Source organism: Notolepis coatsorum, assembly GCF_963971535.1.
Source record: "Notolepis coatsorum genome assembly, chromosome: 19".
Classification (NCBI taxonomy): domain Eukaryota; kingdom Metazoa; phylum Chordata; class Actinopteri; order Aulopiformes; family Paralepididae; genus Notolepis; species Notolepis coatsorum.
Window position 1 is genome coordinate 16,488,444 of NC_140183.1, and position 13,531 is coordinate 16,501,974.

At 44.7% G+C, this 13,531-nt stretch overlaps 1 protein-coding gene across 3 annotated transcripts in view; it reads left to right on the plus strand.

Annotated features, from left to right (window-relative positions):
- col6a4a (collagen, type VI, alpha 4a) overlaps positions 1 to 13,531 on the plus strand; it is a 142,628-nt gene that overhangs the window by 40,902 nt on the left and 88,195 nt on the right. For 2 of the 3 annotated variants that reach the window (XM_084336025.1, XM_084336026.1), the window contains exons 3-5: positions 8,288 to 8,393; positions 10,021 to 10,629; positions 11,549 to 12,136. In XM_084336025.1, coding sequence (XP_084192151.1) covers positions 8,318 to 8,393; positions 10,021 to 10,629; positions 11,549 to 12,136 — 1,273 coding nt within the window. In that variant the 5' untranslated portion in view covers positions 8,288 to 8,317. The remainder of the gene's footprint in view (positions 1 to 8,287; positions 8,394 to 10,020; positions 10,630 to 11,548; positions 12,137 to 13,531) is intronic. The other variant, XM_084336027.1, reaches the window with a different exon arrangement.

The following is a 13,531-nucleotide window of genomic DNA, read 5'->3' on the forward strand; positions in this document are numbered from 1 at the left end:
AGTTAGGCACTGTGCCAGTGAAAATATTGTCTCATTTAGGAATATTTTTTGAGTGAGAAAGTTGTATTTAATGTTTAGTTAAGAGAATAGAACCTGCATTAACATATACTCCAGAATAAACTTTTCATTGACCGTGTTTCCAGCGTCTCTTGGTTAAGGAACACTAGTCATCAAATGTTTGTGTCATCCATGTTTTGCATCATTCCTATAGACTACTGTTTCTAAAGATTTAGCTCACCCTCATCCACCTCAACTGGCTCCCAGTCAAGTTCCGCATCACTTTCAAACTCCTGCTCCTCACCTACAAGTCCCTCCATGCCCTCGCTCCCCGATACCTGTCTGATCTCCTCCACCACCACACTCCATCCTGGAACCTACGATCCTCTGATCTAGGTCTCCTCTCCATCCCTCGCACCAGGTTACGGACTTTCGGGGATAGAGCCTTCAGCGTGGCGTCCCCTACCCTCTGGAACTCTCTCCCCCCCCCCGAAATCCGCAACGCCCCAACCCTGGACACCTTCAAAACTGCTCTTAAAACACACCTCTTCACCAAGGCTTTCCCCCATCAGTTAGTTTAGATTAGATTAGGTCCATTATCCCTTACCTGCCCTCATCCCCCTTTTTTCCCTACTTCCCTAGCCCTATTTTTTGTCTTGATTGTGAAGCGACCTTGGGTTCTATGAAAGGCGCTATAGAAATTTGATCTATTATTATTATTATTATTATTATTATTATTATTATTAGCTGTCATGCACAGACCCAGGGAATTTGGCAACCACATTCGTTATTATATTACTGGCATTGCACACTACCTGTGTTGATTGAATAAGTTTGCTTCCTATTTCTAAAAACATGTTCGTTTTTGGTTGGTGGTACAATTGGAATGTGAGTGCAGTCAAAATAATAATAATAATAATAATAATAAACTGTATTTATATAGCACCTTTCAACGATTGCAGTTCAAAGTGCTTTACATAATGAAGACATAATAAAACAAGCAGCAAGACCAAACACAAATAAAAATTGCAGCATGATGCAAAATCTAAATCTTGTTACAAAATCAATCAACAACATTGGGGTAGCCGACAACGTTAACACATTCCCGGCCAGCCATTAGATGGGGCCCACTCTAGGAAGGCCACCATTCCATTACAAACTTTCACTGTGCATCACGTTGTTTGTAGAGCTAAATCTATATTTTATATTATAGCTATGGATCCAATGTCATTGTCAATTGACAGTATGAACCTTCCGTTCAATATGCCATAAAGAAATATTTTTTTCATCAATACATTCCCATTTTATACCGTGGTGAATATGAGTGTTATATCGGAATGATCTGGGATAATTCCTGCAAATCTATTTATAAGGCGCTAAGCTAATAACGTCAAATCGATTGGCGTTTCGTCCCTACACAAGCTAGAGTTAAAAGTTCAAATGCATATGATCGTATTATGTTCCATCATGAATGCATGAAAGGGGGGTGGGGGTGGGGGGGTTGTTTCTGATTATTGATTACCAATAACGGCATTCGTTATTACCACAACATAGGCTGAGCAGGGGGATGGCTATGAAATCCTTGCACGATCATGCTGAAATTGCTCTTACCTGTGGCCGGTTGGATTCCAAAAATAATTGTCCATTGGCTGATGCCATATTCCTTTACTGCATAATGAATTCGGCGTCCCAAAAAGTATTCCATGCGATCTGGTGAAGCCGATCGCTTCAGGCTAACAGAAAAGTCTGCCCGCAACGTAAACAGTGTAACACCAAGTCTGCAACAAGGATTACTGCATTCTCGAGACAGCGCCAATACCAGGATCTGGCCGGTACTGCACTTTCGGAGTCCCAATATACCTCTTCCAGCCAAAATACAGCTCTGTGACATTGAATAAGATATTAAAATCGAATAATAATTTTTTTGTTAAAACGTATATATACGCGATTGGCCGTCATGCACTGGCTCCCAATCGCGTATATATACGTGATTGGCCGGGAATGTGTTAAATAACTATATTTAAATAATAAATAAGACTGCATAGGATCTCTGGGTGGATGGCTCAATATCATCCTTGATTTCATTGAGTAGATCAAGAATTGCTTGAGCTGGCAACCTGTGTCTCCGGATGATTTCGGTCTCACGTAAATCAAAAAGTGATATTCTCATTAGAAATATTCTTTCACGTATTGCGGCTACGTGGTGTAGTGGGCAAGGCACTCGCCACGAAATGCTGGAGACGCTGGGCTCGTCAGTTCGACAGTTGCCACCCACACTGTAGTTATTGTACGTCTTTTTATTTATTTATTTCTTTATTCCACCGATTTTGCAAACACTACTCGTGCCAGAGCGTTCGCGCCCCATACACGTGAAAGGTATCAAAACGACCGGCTTGCCTATGGCAACAGCGCTATTCGAACTCGGAAAGTTTCACCGCACCGTCTGGCTACGAATCGACTTTAAACTGTAACATTTCGGTCCCATTGGAAATGCATTGCAACTTAGAGTGCGGGAGCTGAAATAATCTTTTTTCCACTACCTTGGGTAAATTGCGAGAGTGATCTCAATTTTGGACGTAGAAAAAAACACACACTAAAAACACATTAAAAAAACACATTAAAACGATGACACTGCTGTCTGCTCGCTCACAAAAGAAAAATAAATGGAATTGGACATTTCTATCTCAACTGACGACCATTTGTTTGAAGGTTCTCCTCCCCATTGACGCCATGTAATCCCACTCTAGGAATCCGCTGATTTTTTTGCTTTTTTACCCTTCTGTTCCGATCGCCGAAGGAGTGCCACAATATCGCACGAATGCCACAATATCGCACACAACCCTTCGCCTACTCGTTGTAGTGCTCCTGTGCGAGTCACAACGCTTCATCTCTTATAGTTTTCTTTTAATCAACGTGACAATGCAGTCATGCAAAGAAAATGCATAAAATGCAAGTCATTGTGATTGCGTCACCTGTGTGGCTCATGGCTGATTGGTTCAGCCTAACAGCTGTGAGGCTCATGGCTCAGCTGACCTGCCAATGACCTCATCCACTTTAACCCATCATTGCCCCTCTGTGTTTGCAGTACTGAATTGCTGGACAGCGCCCTCTGTCTTGCGGGTTGTGTCATTGTACTCAGTAGGGATATCCTCTTTCATTGGTCGATGTTGACCACCTTTCATTGGTCGATGTTGACCACTCCCCCGATCATTAGACCACGCCCCCTTAGGCCACACCCCCTCAGTGTATCTCTTGAACCGTTTGTCGTAGAGACTTGCGGATTGTGCCATTGTACTCAGTGTAATAGTGTGTAATAGTGTAATAGTGTAATAGTGTGTAATAGTGTAATAGTGTAATAGTGTTATAGTGTGTAATAGTGTAATAGTGTGTAATAGTGTGTAATAGTGTAATAGTGTAATAGTGTGTAATAGTGTGTAATAGTGTAATAGTGTAATAGTGTGTAATAGTGTAATAGTATAATAGTGTGTAATAGTGTAATAGTGTAATAGTGTGTAATAGTGTAATAGTGTATAATAGTGTAATAGTGTGTAATAGTGTAATAGTGTAATAGTGTGTAATAGTGTAATAGTGTGTAATAGTGTAATAGTGTAATAGTGTGTAATAGTGTAATAGTGTGTAATAGTGTAATAGTGTGTAATAGTGTAATAGTGTGTAATAGTGTAATAGTGTAATAGTGTGTAATAGTGTGTAATAGTGTAATAGTGTGTAATAGTGTAATAGTGTGTAATAGTGTAATAGAGTAATAGTGTAATAGTGTGTAATAGTGTAATAGTGTGTAATAGTGTAATAGTGTGTAATAGTGTGTAATAGTGTAATAGTGTGTAATAGTGTAATAGTGTAATAGTGTGTAATAGTGTAATAGTGTGTAATAATAGTGTAATAGTGTGCTATGCGACTTGCGGGTTGTGTCATTGCACTCAGTAGGGATATCCTCTTTCATTGATCTATGTTGACCACTCCCCCGATCCTTAGGCCGCGCCCCCTTTTTGTATCCTTTGAACCGTTTGTCATAGAGACTCGCGAGAGACCCTCTCCCGTTGGCCGGCGGTGCACAGGCGTCACCCACACTTTCACAATTTCCCCCCAGCGGAATTGTCTAGTTATTATTATTATTATTTTGATGGTACCAGTCGGTAAAGAGTCTGCGTTGGGGAAATAACTGGGATTATCATGCGGTGCAGGGCCGCTTTGGAGGATTATATTGAGATGGTTTGATGTCTCAGTCACAGCTTTGAAGACACAGCTGTTCCTTTGAGTTGGACATGTTTATTCAACGCTGGTTCCATCTGGTCAGGGTGTGGTGATAATGTCCAGTCATCACAGCCGCTGTCCAGCCGTCACCTTCATATTCTCCATACATTTCTGACCAAAATGAACTCCAATAAAAAAGGCAATAGTGGTAGTAGTAAAAATAACACTAATAAGAATACACAAATATATACAGTATATAATAATAATAATAATAATAATAATAATAATAATAATAATAATAATAATAATAATAATAATAATAATAATAATCAGCATCATCATCATCATCCTCAACATCATCAGCATAATAATAATAATAATAATAATAATAATAATAATAATAATAATAATAATAATAATAATAATAATAATAATAATAATAATCATCAGTATGCAAATTGCAGGGGGTCCTGTTCTACACTACTCTTCTCTACTCTACTCTGTTCTACTCTATTCTACTCTGTTCTATTCTACTATTTTTTTTATTTATTTTTTATCTTTTTCCCCCTCCTTTTTTCTGATTTTTCTCCCATCCCACTGTTTAATCGTTATGCCAATTCCCAACCCCCTTCCTGGTTGTTGCGCACCCCCCCCCTACTGTTGGTCCGGGAGGCCGGAGACTATCACATGCTTTCCTCCGACACATGTGCAGCCAGCCGGCAGCCAGCCTGGCAGCGCAGACTCTCACTGTGAGAGTGTAACGTGTGGAAGGTCACACTACCTCCCTCCAGATCCTTCCCTCGCTGTGCAGGCGCCCCGACCGAACTGTAGGAGTCGCTGTTTGCAACGACCAGGACCCACCCACCAGCTTTCCCACCCCTAACACTGCCAATTGTGTTAGTATGAGCGACCAGCCAAGCTGGTAGCAACGCAGAGAGCTGGGCTCGAACCCAGCGTCTCCTGCGTTGGTGGCGAGTGCCTTGCCCACTACACCACCTAGCCGCCCCTGTTCTATTCTACTCTATTATACTCTACTTGATTCTACTCAACTCTGTTCTACTCTACTATGTTCTATTCTACTCTATTAAACTCTACTTTATTCTACTCTACTCTGTTCTACTCTACTCTATTCTACTCTACTATGTTCTATTCTACTCTACTATACTCTATTATACTCTACTTTATTCTACTCTACTCTGTTCTACTCTGTTCTACTCTACTCTGTTTTATTCTACTCTACTATACTCTATTATACTCTACTTTATTCTTCTCGACTCTGTTCTACTATACTCTACTCTGTTTTACTCTACTATGTTCTATTGTACTCTACTATACTCTATTATACTCTACTTTATTCTACTCTACTCTGTTCTACTCTACTTTACTCTATTCTACTCTTATATTATATTCTACTCGGTTATGTTGTACTATACTCTACTCTGTTCTACTCTACGATGTTCTACTCTACTCTATTCTACTCTGTTCTACTCTACTCGACTCTAGTCTGTTCTACTCTACTCTAGTCTATTCTACTCAACTCTACTCTGTTATACTCTGCTTTACTCTATTCTACTCTACTCTATTCGACTCTACTTTACTCTACTCTATTCTACTATACTCTGTTCTACTTTACTCTATTCTACTCTACTCTATTCCATTCTACTCTGTTCTGTTGTACTATACTCTACTCTACTAAAGACTACCGGTCTAAAAGCTCAACCCTCAGACTCCTACAGTAGGTGGTCTTTAGGCTCTCATTCCTCCACTGCCTTCTTCTTGGCCGCATTCATTATGAATTGAAAATGGGGGACCCTGATGTAAACTAGACGAAAGTCTCTCTGGTCTGCATCCCCTTAACAATTGTGTCTACTGAGCTGTACTGTACTGTACCCATTCTGCAATCTGTTAATTAAAGTTTTCAATCAATCAATAAATCAATCAAACTCTCTCTCTAACATCACACCTCATCTCTCCTGCCGCATCAAACATGTTCAAGCTTATATTTCTATCACTGTACACTGTTTCTACACACACACACACACACACACACACACACACACACACACACACACACACACACACACACACACACACACACACACACACACACACACACACACACACACACACACAAGTATACATTCACAAATACACTATACAATCTTACTATCATGAGTTGTGCACATTCCTTGTTCTGTTACAAAGTGGTATACAGTTGTATATCTAATAGAAACCAGAATGGGGACCACGCCATACATGTGTTTTCAATTAGTCTGTGTCGTTGCTATAGTAACCATGTGATCCTCTATTACCTAGAAACTTGTTCACAAGGGCATGGGACACCACTAGCAGTGAACTGGAATACAACTAGAGAAAGTTCTCCCCATGGTGATACGCGTCAGGTGGAAATATATGCGCAACTCACGTTTAAAATGTCAAAATATCCCTTTAAAGGAACACACCTATATTATGGGAAATGCCCTTACCATTTTCTCCAGAGTCAGACAAGAAGATAGATAGCAATTTCCTCTCTGTGCGTTCAGTAGAAAGCTATCCGGCTGCAAGCTAGCCTAGCTTAATAATAATAATAATTAAGCACCCAAGGTCGCCGTACAGGGTTAAAAACGAATACAATTACACACAGTAAAAACACAGTATTACAGAGTTACATAGGGGGGCAGTTATAATAAACTTAAAATGAAAGTGAATATGCCAGAATGAACAGATGTGTTTTGAGCAAGGGCGTAACTCTGTTGTCAGTGGTGGGGGGGACACATTTGGGGGCGTGGTCAGTGGCGGAGGGTGCGCCGTATAGTTGTATGGTCGCGGGGTGGGTGTATGGGTGGTGAAGGGGGGGGTCCCCCCTTTTTGTAGATTTTTTTTTTAATCAGTTGTGCAAGTCAATTTTGGTGAGTTGTTTCTATATAATTCACTTATGACAAGTCATAATGCCGCGCGAGTCTCGGAACGTGCATACTACGTTGTGTGTATGAGAGAGAGAGAGAGAGAGAGAGAGAGAGAGAGAGAGAGAGAGAGAGAGAGAGAGAGGGGAGAGAGAGAGAGAGAGAGAGAGAGAGAGAGAGAGAGAGAGAGAGAGAGATTGCGATCGCGCTATTTATCACAGTTTCACACCAAACTGGGGAGGGGTGTTACAGTATGTAGCCTATTTGAGCACACCTGAATACTGGGCTGTTGTTGATATGCAAAGACAGCTGTGGTACTTAGCGCCGGGTGCTCACCTGGCTACTTGACTTTGCATGACAATGGCTCAGAGATGGCCAAGCAGCCGTTTTCCTATCACGTCGCGTCACCGTTTATTATCGTGCAGGGGACACTAACTGCATTCTGAAAACATGCCCCCCCCCCCCATAATTACGCCCCTGGTTTTGAGACAGGAAACAAAGGTGGGGAGGTTATCTATTGCACGGATGTCTTGTGGTAGGGAATTCCAGAGGCGTGGGGCACAGCGGGCTCTGGATCCCATGGTAGTCAGACAGGAAGGGGGAGCGACAAGTTGGAAGGAAGAGGAGGATCTGAGTGACCGAGAGGGAGCGTAGGACTGGAGAAGTTCTGTGAGATAAGGCGGGGCTAGGTTATGGAGGGCCTTGAAAGTGAGTAGTAATACTTTGTAGTCAGTGCGTGACTTAACAGGCAGCCAGTGGAGTTGGGTGGAGAACAGGAGTGATGTGGTTGGTGGTGGAGGGAGTTCTAGTGATAATGCGGGCGGCTGAGTTTTGGAGAGTTTTGGAGCTTAGCACAAATGCAAGGAAGTGGATACGGACCAGCTAGCCTAGCTGTTGGCCAAAAACACCTCTCCCCGGAGTTTTAAGCTAGGCTAGTGGTCCTTATCCACTTCGATGAATTGGTGCTGAGCTAGGCTAGCTTGCAGCCCAATAGCTTCCTGAACGCACACAGAGGAAATGGTGTACTGTATCTCCTTGTGTGACTCTGGAGAAGCACATAGACATAGTCTTTGCAGACTGTTTACCATGTTCCTTTAAGATTCCAATTGTGACAACTTTGTGAAATACACATTCAGTGTCACATGTTCAATGTACACACTCTTTCTCTTTTGTAGGTAAAGAGAAGAACGTGAGGAAAACCCATCATGGACGCACGCCGAGGTCTTTTCCTCAGCCTGGTCGTTGCAGTCTGTTTCTATGGCAACCGTGCTCAGAAAACAGGTGGGTATCATTACTGAGCTATGACCTAACTTCCTGTATATGGCAATGTAAATCATGGCTAATGTTTAAACATTACCTCAGCTTGCCAGCTACATGTGTGAGCTCTCCACTCACACACACATACATACACACACACACACAAATGAACATGCACGCACACACACACACACACACACACACACACACACACACACACACACACACACACACACACACAGACACACACACACACACACACAGACACAGACACACGCACACACACACACACACACACACACACACACACACACACACACACACACACACACACACACACACACACACACACACACACACACACACACACGCACACACACACACACACACAGACACACACACACGCACACACACACACACACACACACACAGAAGAAGACTGAGAGGAGAGTCATGAGGCTCACTGTAGCACTAACCTGCACGTCAGTGTCTTTGTCAAGTGGTTGTTCACAATAACACAAATGGTGAGCATCGTGAGACGGTACTGCTGGACTTGTAAAGGGACACTCTGCTCCTTCTGAGATGTGTATTCTGATTTGTCACCTACTGGGAGCAGTTTAATTTAACACAAATATGTTAATGTTAATGTGGGGGGGGGGGGTGGGTTTTTTCACAAATTATTTTAGAGAATAAACAAATCAGACAGGCTTCTCACAATGGGCAGAGTATCATTTTAAATTTGACTACTGTGAATGTTAGGAGTTTAGGGCCTACACTATCATCACCTCTTCATTACTACACTATCATCACCGCTTCATTACTACACTATCATCACCTCTTCATTACTACACTATCATCACCGCTTCATTACTACACTATCATCACCTCTTCATTACTACACTATCATCACCTCTTCACTATCATCACCTCTTCATTACTACTGTTCACTATCATCACCCCTTCATTACTACACTATCACCACCTCTTCATTACTACACTATCACCACCTCTTCATTACTACACTATCATCACCGCTTCATTACTACACTATCATCACCTCTTCACTATCATCACCTCTTCATTACTACACTATCATCACCTCTTCACTATCATCACCTCTTCATTACTACACTATCATCACCTCTTCACTATCATCACCTCTTCATTACTACACTATCATCACCTCTTCTTCACTACTGTTCACTATCATCACCCCTTCACTATATACCCCTTCGGTATTTTAGTGGGACACCTGTGGGAAAATCACGCTTGCACCTTTTCAACTGTGACACGCTTCCTCAAGAAAATCACGCTTGCACTTTTACAACTGTGACACGCTTCCTCAAGAAAATCACGCTTGCACTTTTACAACTGTGACACGCTTCCTCAAGAAAATCACGCTTGCACTTTTACAACGGTGACACGCTTCCTCAAGAAAATCACGCTCGCACTTTTACAACTGTGACACGCTTCCTCAAGAAAATCACGCTTGCACTTTTTCAACGGTGACACGCTTCCTCAAGAAAATCACGCTTGCACCATTACAACTGTGACACGCTTCCCAGAGGACGACAGCTGGCAGTAAAGTGCTCCCTCTCCACAAAACGTGAACCTGACAGCACCCTGGAACACTCTCCCGTTCTCCTCCCAGTCTGCACACAGGAGGCCGTGGCCGACATCGTCTTCCTGGTGGACGGCTCGTGGAGCATCGGCTCGCCCAACTTCGAGCAGGTCCGCCAGTTCCTGTTCACCTTGGTCAACAGCTTCGACGTGGGGCCCGACCAGGTCCGCATCGGCCTGGTCCAGTTCAGCACGACGCCGCGCACTGAGTTCCTGCTCAACACGTACCAGAACAAAGAGGACATCCTGCGGACCATCAGCACGCTGCCGTACAAGGGCGGGGGAACCAAGACGGGCCTGGGCTTGGACTTCATGCTGACCCAACACTTTGTGAAATCGTCCGGGAGCAGGGCCGACGAGAACGTGCCCCAGATCGCCGTGGTGATCACCGACGGCCAGTCACAGGACAACGTGGGGCAACACGCCCAGGATCTGAGGAGCAGAGGCATCATCGTGTACGCCATCGGCATCAAGGAGGCGGACGAAGACGAGCTGCGGGAGATCGCCAGTGACCCAAAGGACCAGCACGTCTACAGCGTGTCCGACTTTGCCGCGCTGCAGGAGATTTCCCAGAGCATCGTCCAGACACTGTGCACCACCGTGGAGGAGGCCAAGCGCCAACTCTCGCTCGTAGTGAAAGGTAAACGTGTCGTTCACTATGTGGGAGCTCCTTCTTCATTGAGTTTGACGTTTCCGTCAGAACCCGACAGAATCCGACAGGACCAGACAGGACCTGGTGGGCTTGGGTCGGGTCGGGCTAAATGTTATGCTCGATTGCTCCGATTAGGGTCGGCCTTGCATAGACATAGCAATGTTGTACTGTAAGTACTGTTATTAGCTATTTATTATTAGGAAATACAATTTTAGAATTTAATTTGGAGCTGATCTTCGGTTCAAGCCCAGTTCAGGCTTGGCTCAAATTCTCAGGCCCCAATGTAGCTCTGCATATGGTGCGTGTTGTGTAGGAGATAAGTAGTTACAGTAGTAGTGTAAGTAGGTAAGTAGAGGAAAGCCGGTAGTATCACTGGACTGGACAAGAGATGTGTGGCTTACATACCGGTATTTAGTTGGATAATGTGAAGGGAACTGATTGTCTTCTCAGATGAATGGGGGGTGACACATGAGAATGGATCTTTTCCAGAGTCAGACAAGAAGATAGATACCAATTTCCTCTCTGTGCGTTCAGTAGAAAGCTGTCCAGCTGCAAGCTAGCCTAGCTTAGCACAAATTAATGGAAGTGGATACAGCTAGAGAGGAGTTTCTGGCCAACAGCTAGGCTAGCTGGTCTGTATCCGCTTCAATTAATTTATGCTAAGCTACAGTAGGCTAGCTTGCAACCAGATCGCTTTCTACTGAACGCACAGAGAGGAAATTGGTATCTATCTCCTTGTCTGACTCTGGCAAGACAGTAAGTGCATTTTTCATAATGTTGGCGTGTTCCTTTAAACTGTGTTTCCTACTGTTCACACAATCCTTACAGCTGTGTTACATCACACACACACACACACACACACACATCTGTTCCTCCAAATAACGTGTCTTTCTTCCATCCTCTCCAGAGTGTGTGGAAGCCACGGTGGCTGACATAGTCTTCCTCGTGGACGGCTCATCGAGCATCGGCGTGGAGAACTTCCAGGAGGTGCGTAGCTTCCTCCGCAGCTTCATCGAGAGCCTGGACGTGGGGCCGGACAAGGTGCGTGTGGGGCTGGCCCAGTACAGCAACAACGCTCACCAGGAGTTCCTGCTCAAGGACCACATGGACAAGAGATCCCTGCTGGAGCAGGTGGACAACCTCCCCTACCGCACGGGTGGCACCGAGACGGGCAAAGGCATCGCCTTCCTCCAGGCCAACTACTTCACCAGGGAAGCGGGGAGCCGCGCCGACCAGAGGGTGCCGCAGATCGCCGTGGTCCTCACGGACGGGGACTCGGCGGATAATGTCACGGGGCCCGCCATGCAGCTGCGGAGGCAGGGCGTCATCGTGTTCGCCATCGGGGTGGGCGCGGCCAACCGGGTGGAGCTCCAGGCCATCGCGAACCGCCCCCACGAGCGCTTCCTGGTCCTGATCGACAGCTACCAGGCTCTCCAGAGGCTGAGTCACGGCATGCTGAAGACGGTGTGTGTCTCCATGGAGGATCAGAGGCAGGGTAAGACGACGATGTCAAAATGTAGCTGCGAGCGCCGATCACTGGGTTTCAAGCCAATATTGATCATCAGGATTGCAAAATAAGTTCACACACACGGTTCAGCAGTGTTATGAAACATGTCCTGCGAGTTTTGTAATGTTTAAAAAAATATATATATATTATTTATAGTCCAATTTGAGTTATGTCACGTACATTTTGTACATTTAGCGCCCCCTAGTGGTCAATTTGAATGAGATTTCTAGGGACTATTTCAGGTTGCAAATTTCAATTCAAATTATGATTGGCCTAATGGTTGTTGACTTACATCTGTTTATGTGCTGAGCCATGCCTTTTTACATTTACATTTAGTCATTTAGCTGACACTTTTATCCAAAGCGACTTACAAGTTCTGTACGACAAGTCATCAGGAAGGGTACAACTCTATCAGCTGAGTAACAATGTTCATCAAAGTGTTGCGTGTTACAGTGTAGGTTAGTTTATTAGGACAAGTGCATGACAGTAAGGTTAGTTAGAGTTAGATTTAATTTTTTTTCATTATTTCAGATAATGGTTGAAGAAGTGCGTCTTTAGTCGACGGCGAAAGTTGGACGGGTTTCGGCTGTCCTAACTGGGGTGGGTAGTTCATTCCACCATTGTGGGGCAAGGACTGAGAATAGGCGACTTCTCTTTGATGACCCTCCCGGAGCTTGGATAGGAGTAGGTCTGAGGCGGCCAGAAGATGCAGAGCGTAGGGGTCTTGAGGGTGTGTAGTTAGAGACCATTGACCGGAGGTAGGCGGGAGCGGTTCCTTTTGCCGCACGGTATGCTAGGTCGAGGGCCTTGAAGCGGATACGTGCAGCAATAGAGAGCCAGTGCAGGTCCCTAAGAAGTGGGGTGATATGGGCCGACTTCGGTAGGTTTGAGATCAGGCGGGCCGCTGCGTTATGAATTAGTTGAAGAGGCTTGGTGGCAGTGGCCGGGAGGCCAGCGAGCAGTGTGTTGCAGTAGTCGAGGCAGGAGATGACTGTTGATTGGATGAGGAGTTGGGTGGCTTCTTTTGTCAGGAATGGGCGGATCCTTCTGAGGTTGCTCAGGAGGAATCTGCAGGTTCTGGCTGTCGCTGCGATGTGAGCAGAGAAGTTCAACTGGTCGTCGAGGACAACACCAAGGTTCTTGGCGGTCGGGGACGCGGTCACAGCTGCATTCTCGACTGTGATGGAAAGGTCGGTCAGGGGGGAGGATTTGGCCGGCAGGTGGAGCAATTCTGTTTTGCTTAGGTTCAGTTTGAGGTGGTTGGTCGTCATCCAGGCAGAGATGTCGGACAGACAGGCCGAGATCCGCTCAGAGACGTGGATATCTGAGGGAGGGAAGGAGAGGAAGAGTTTAGTATCATCGGCATAACAATGATACGAGAAG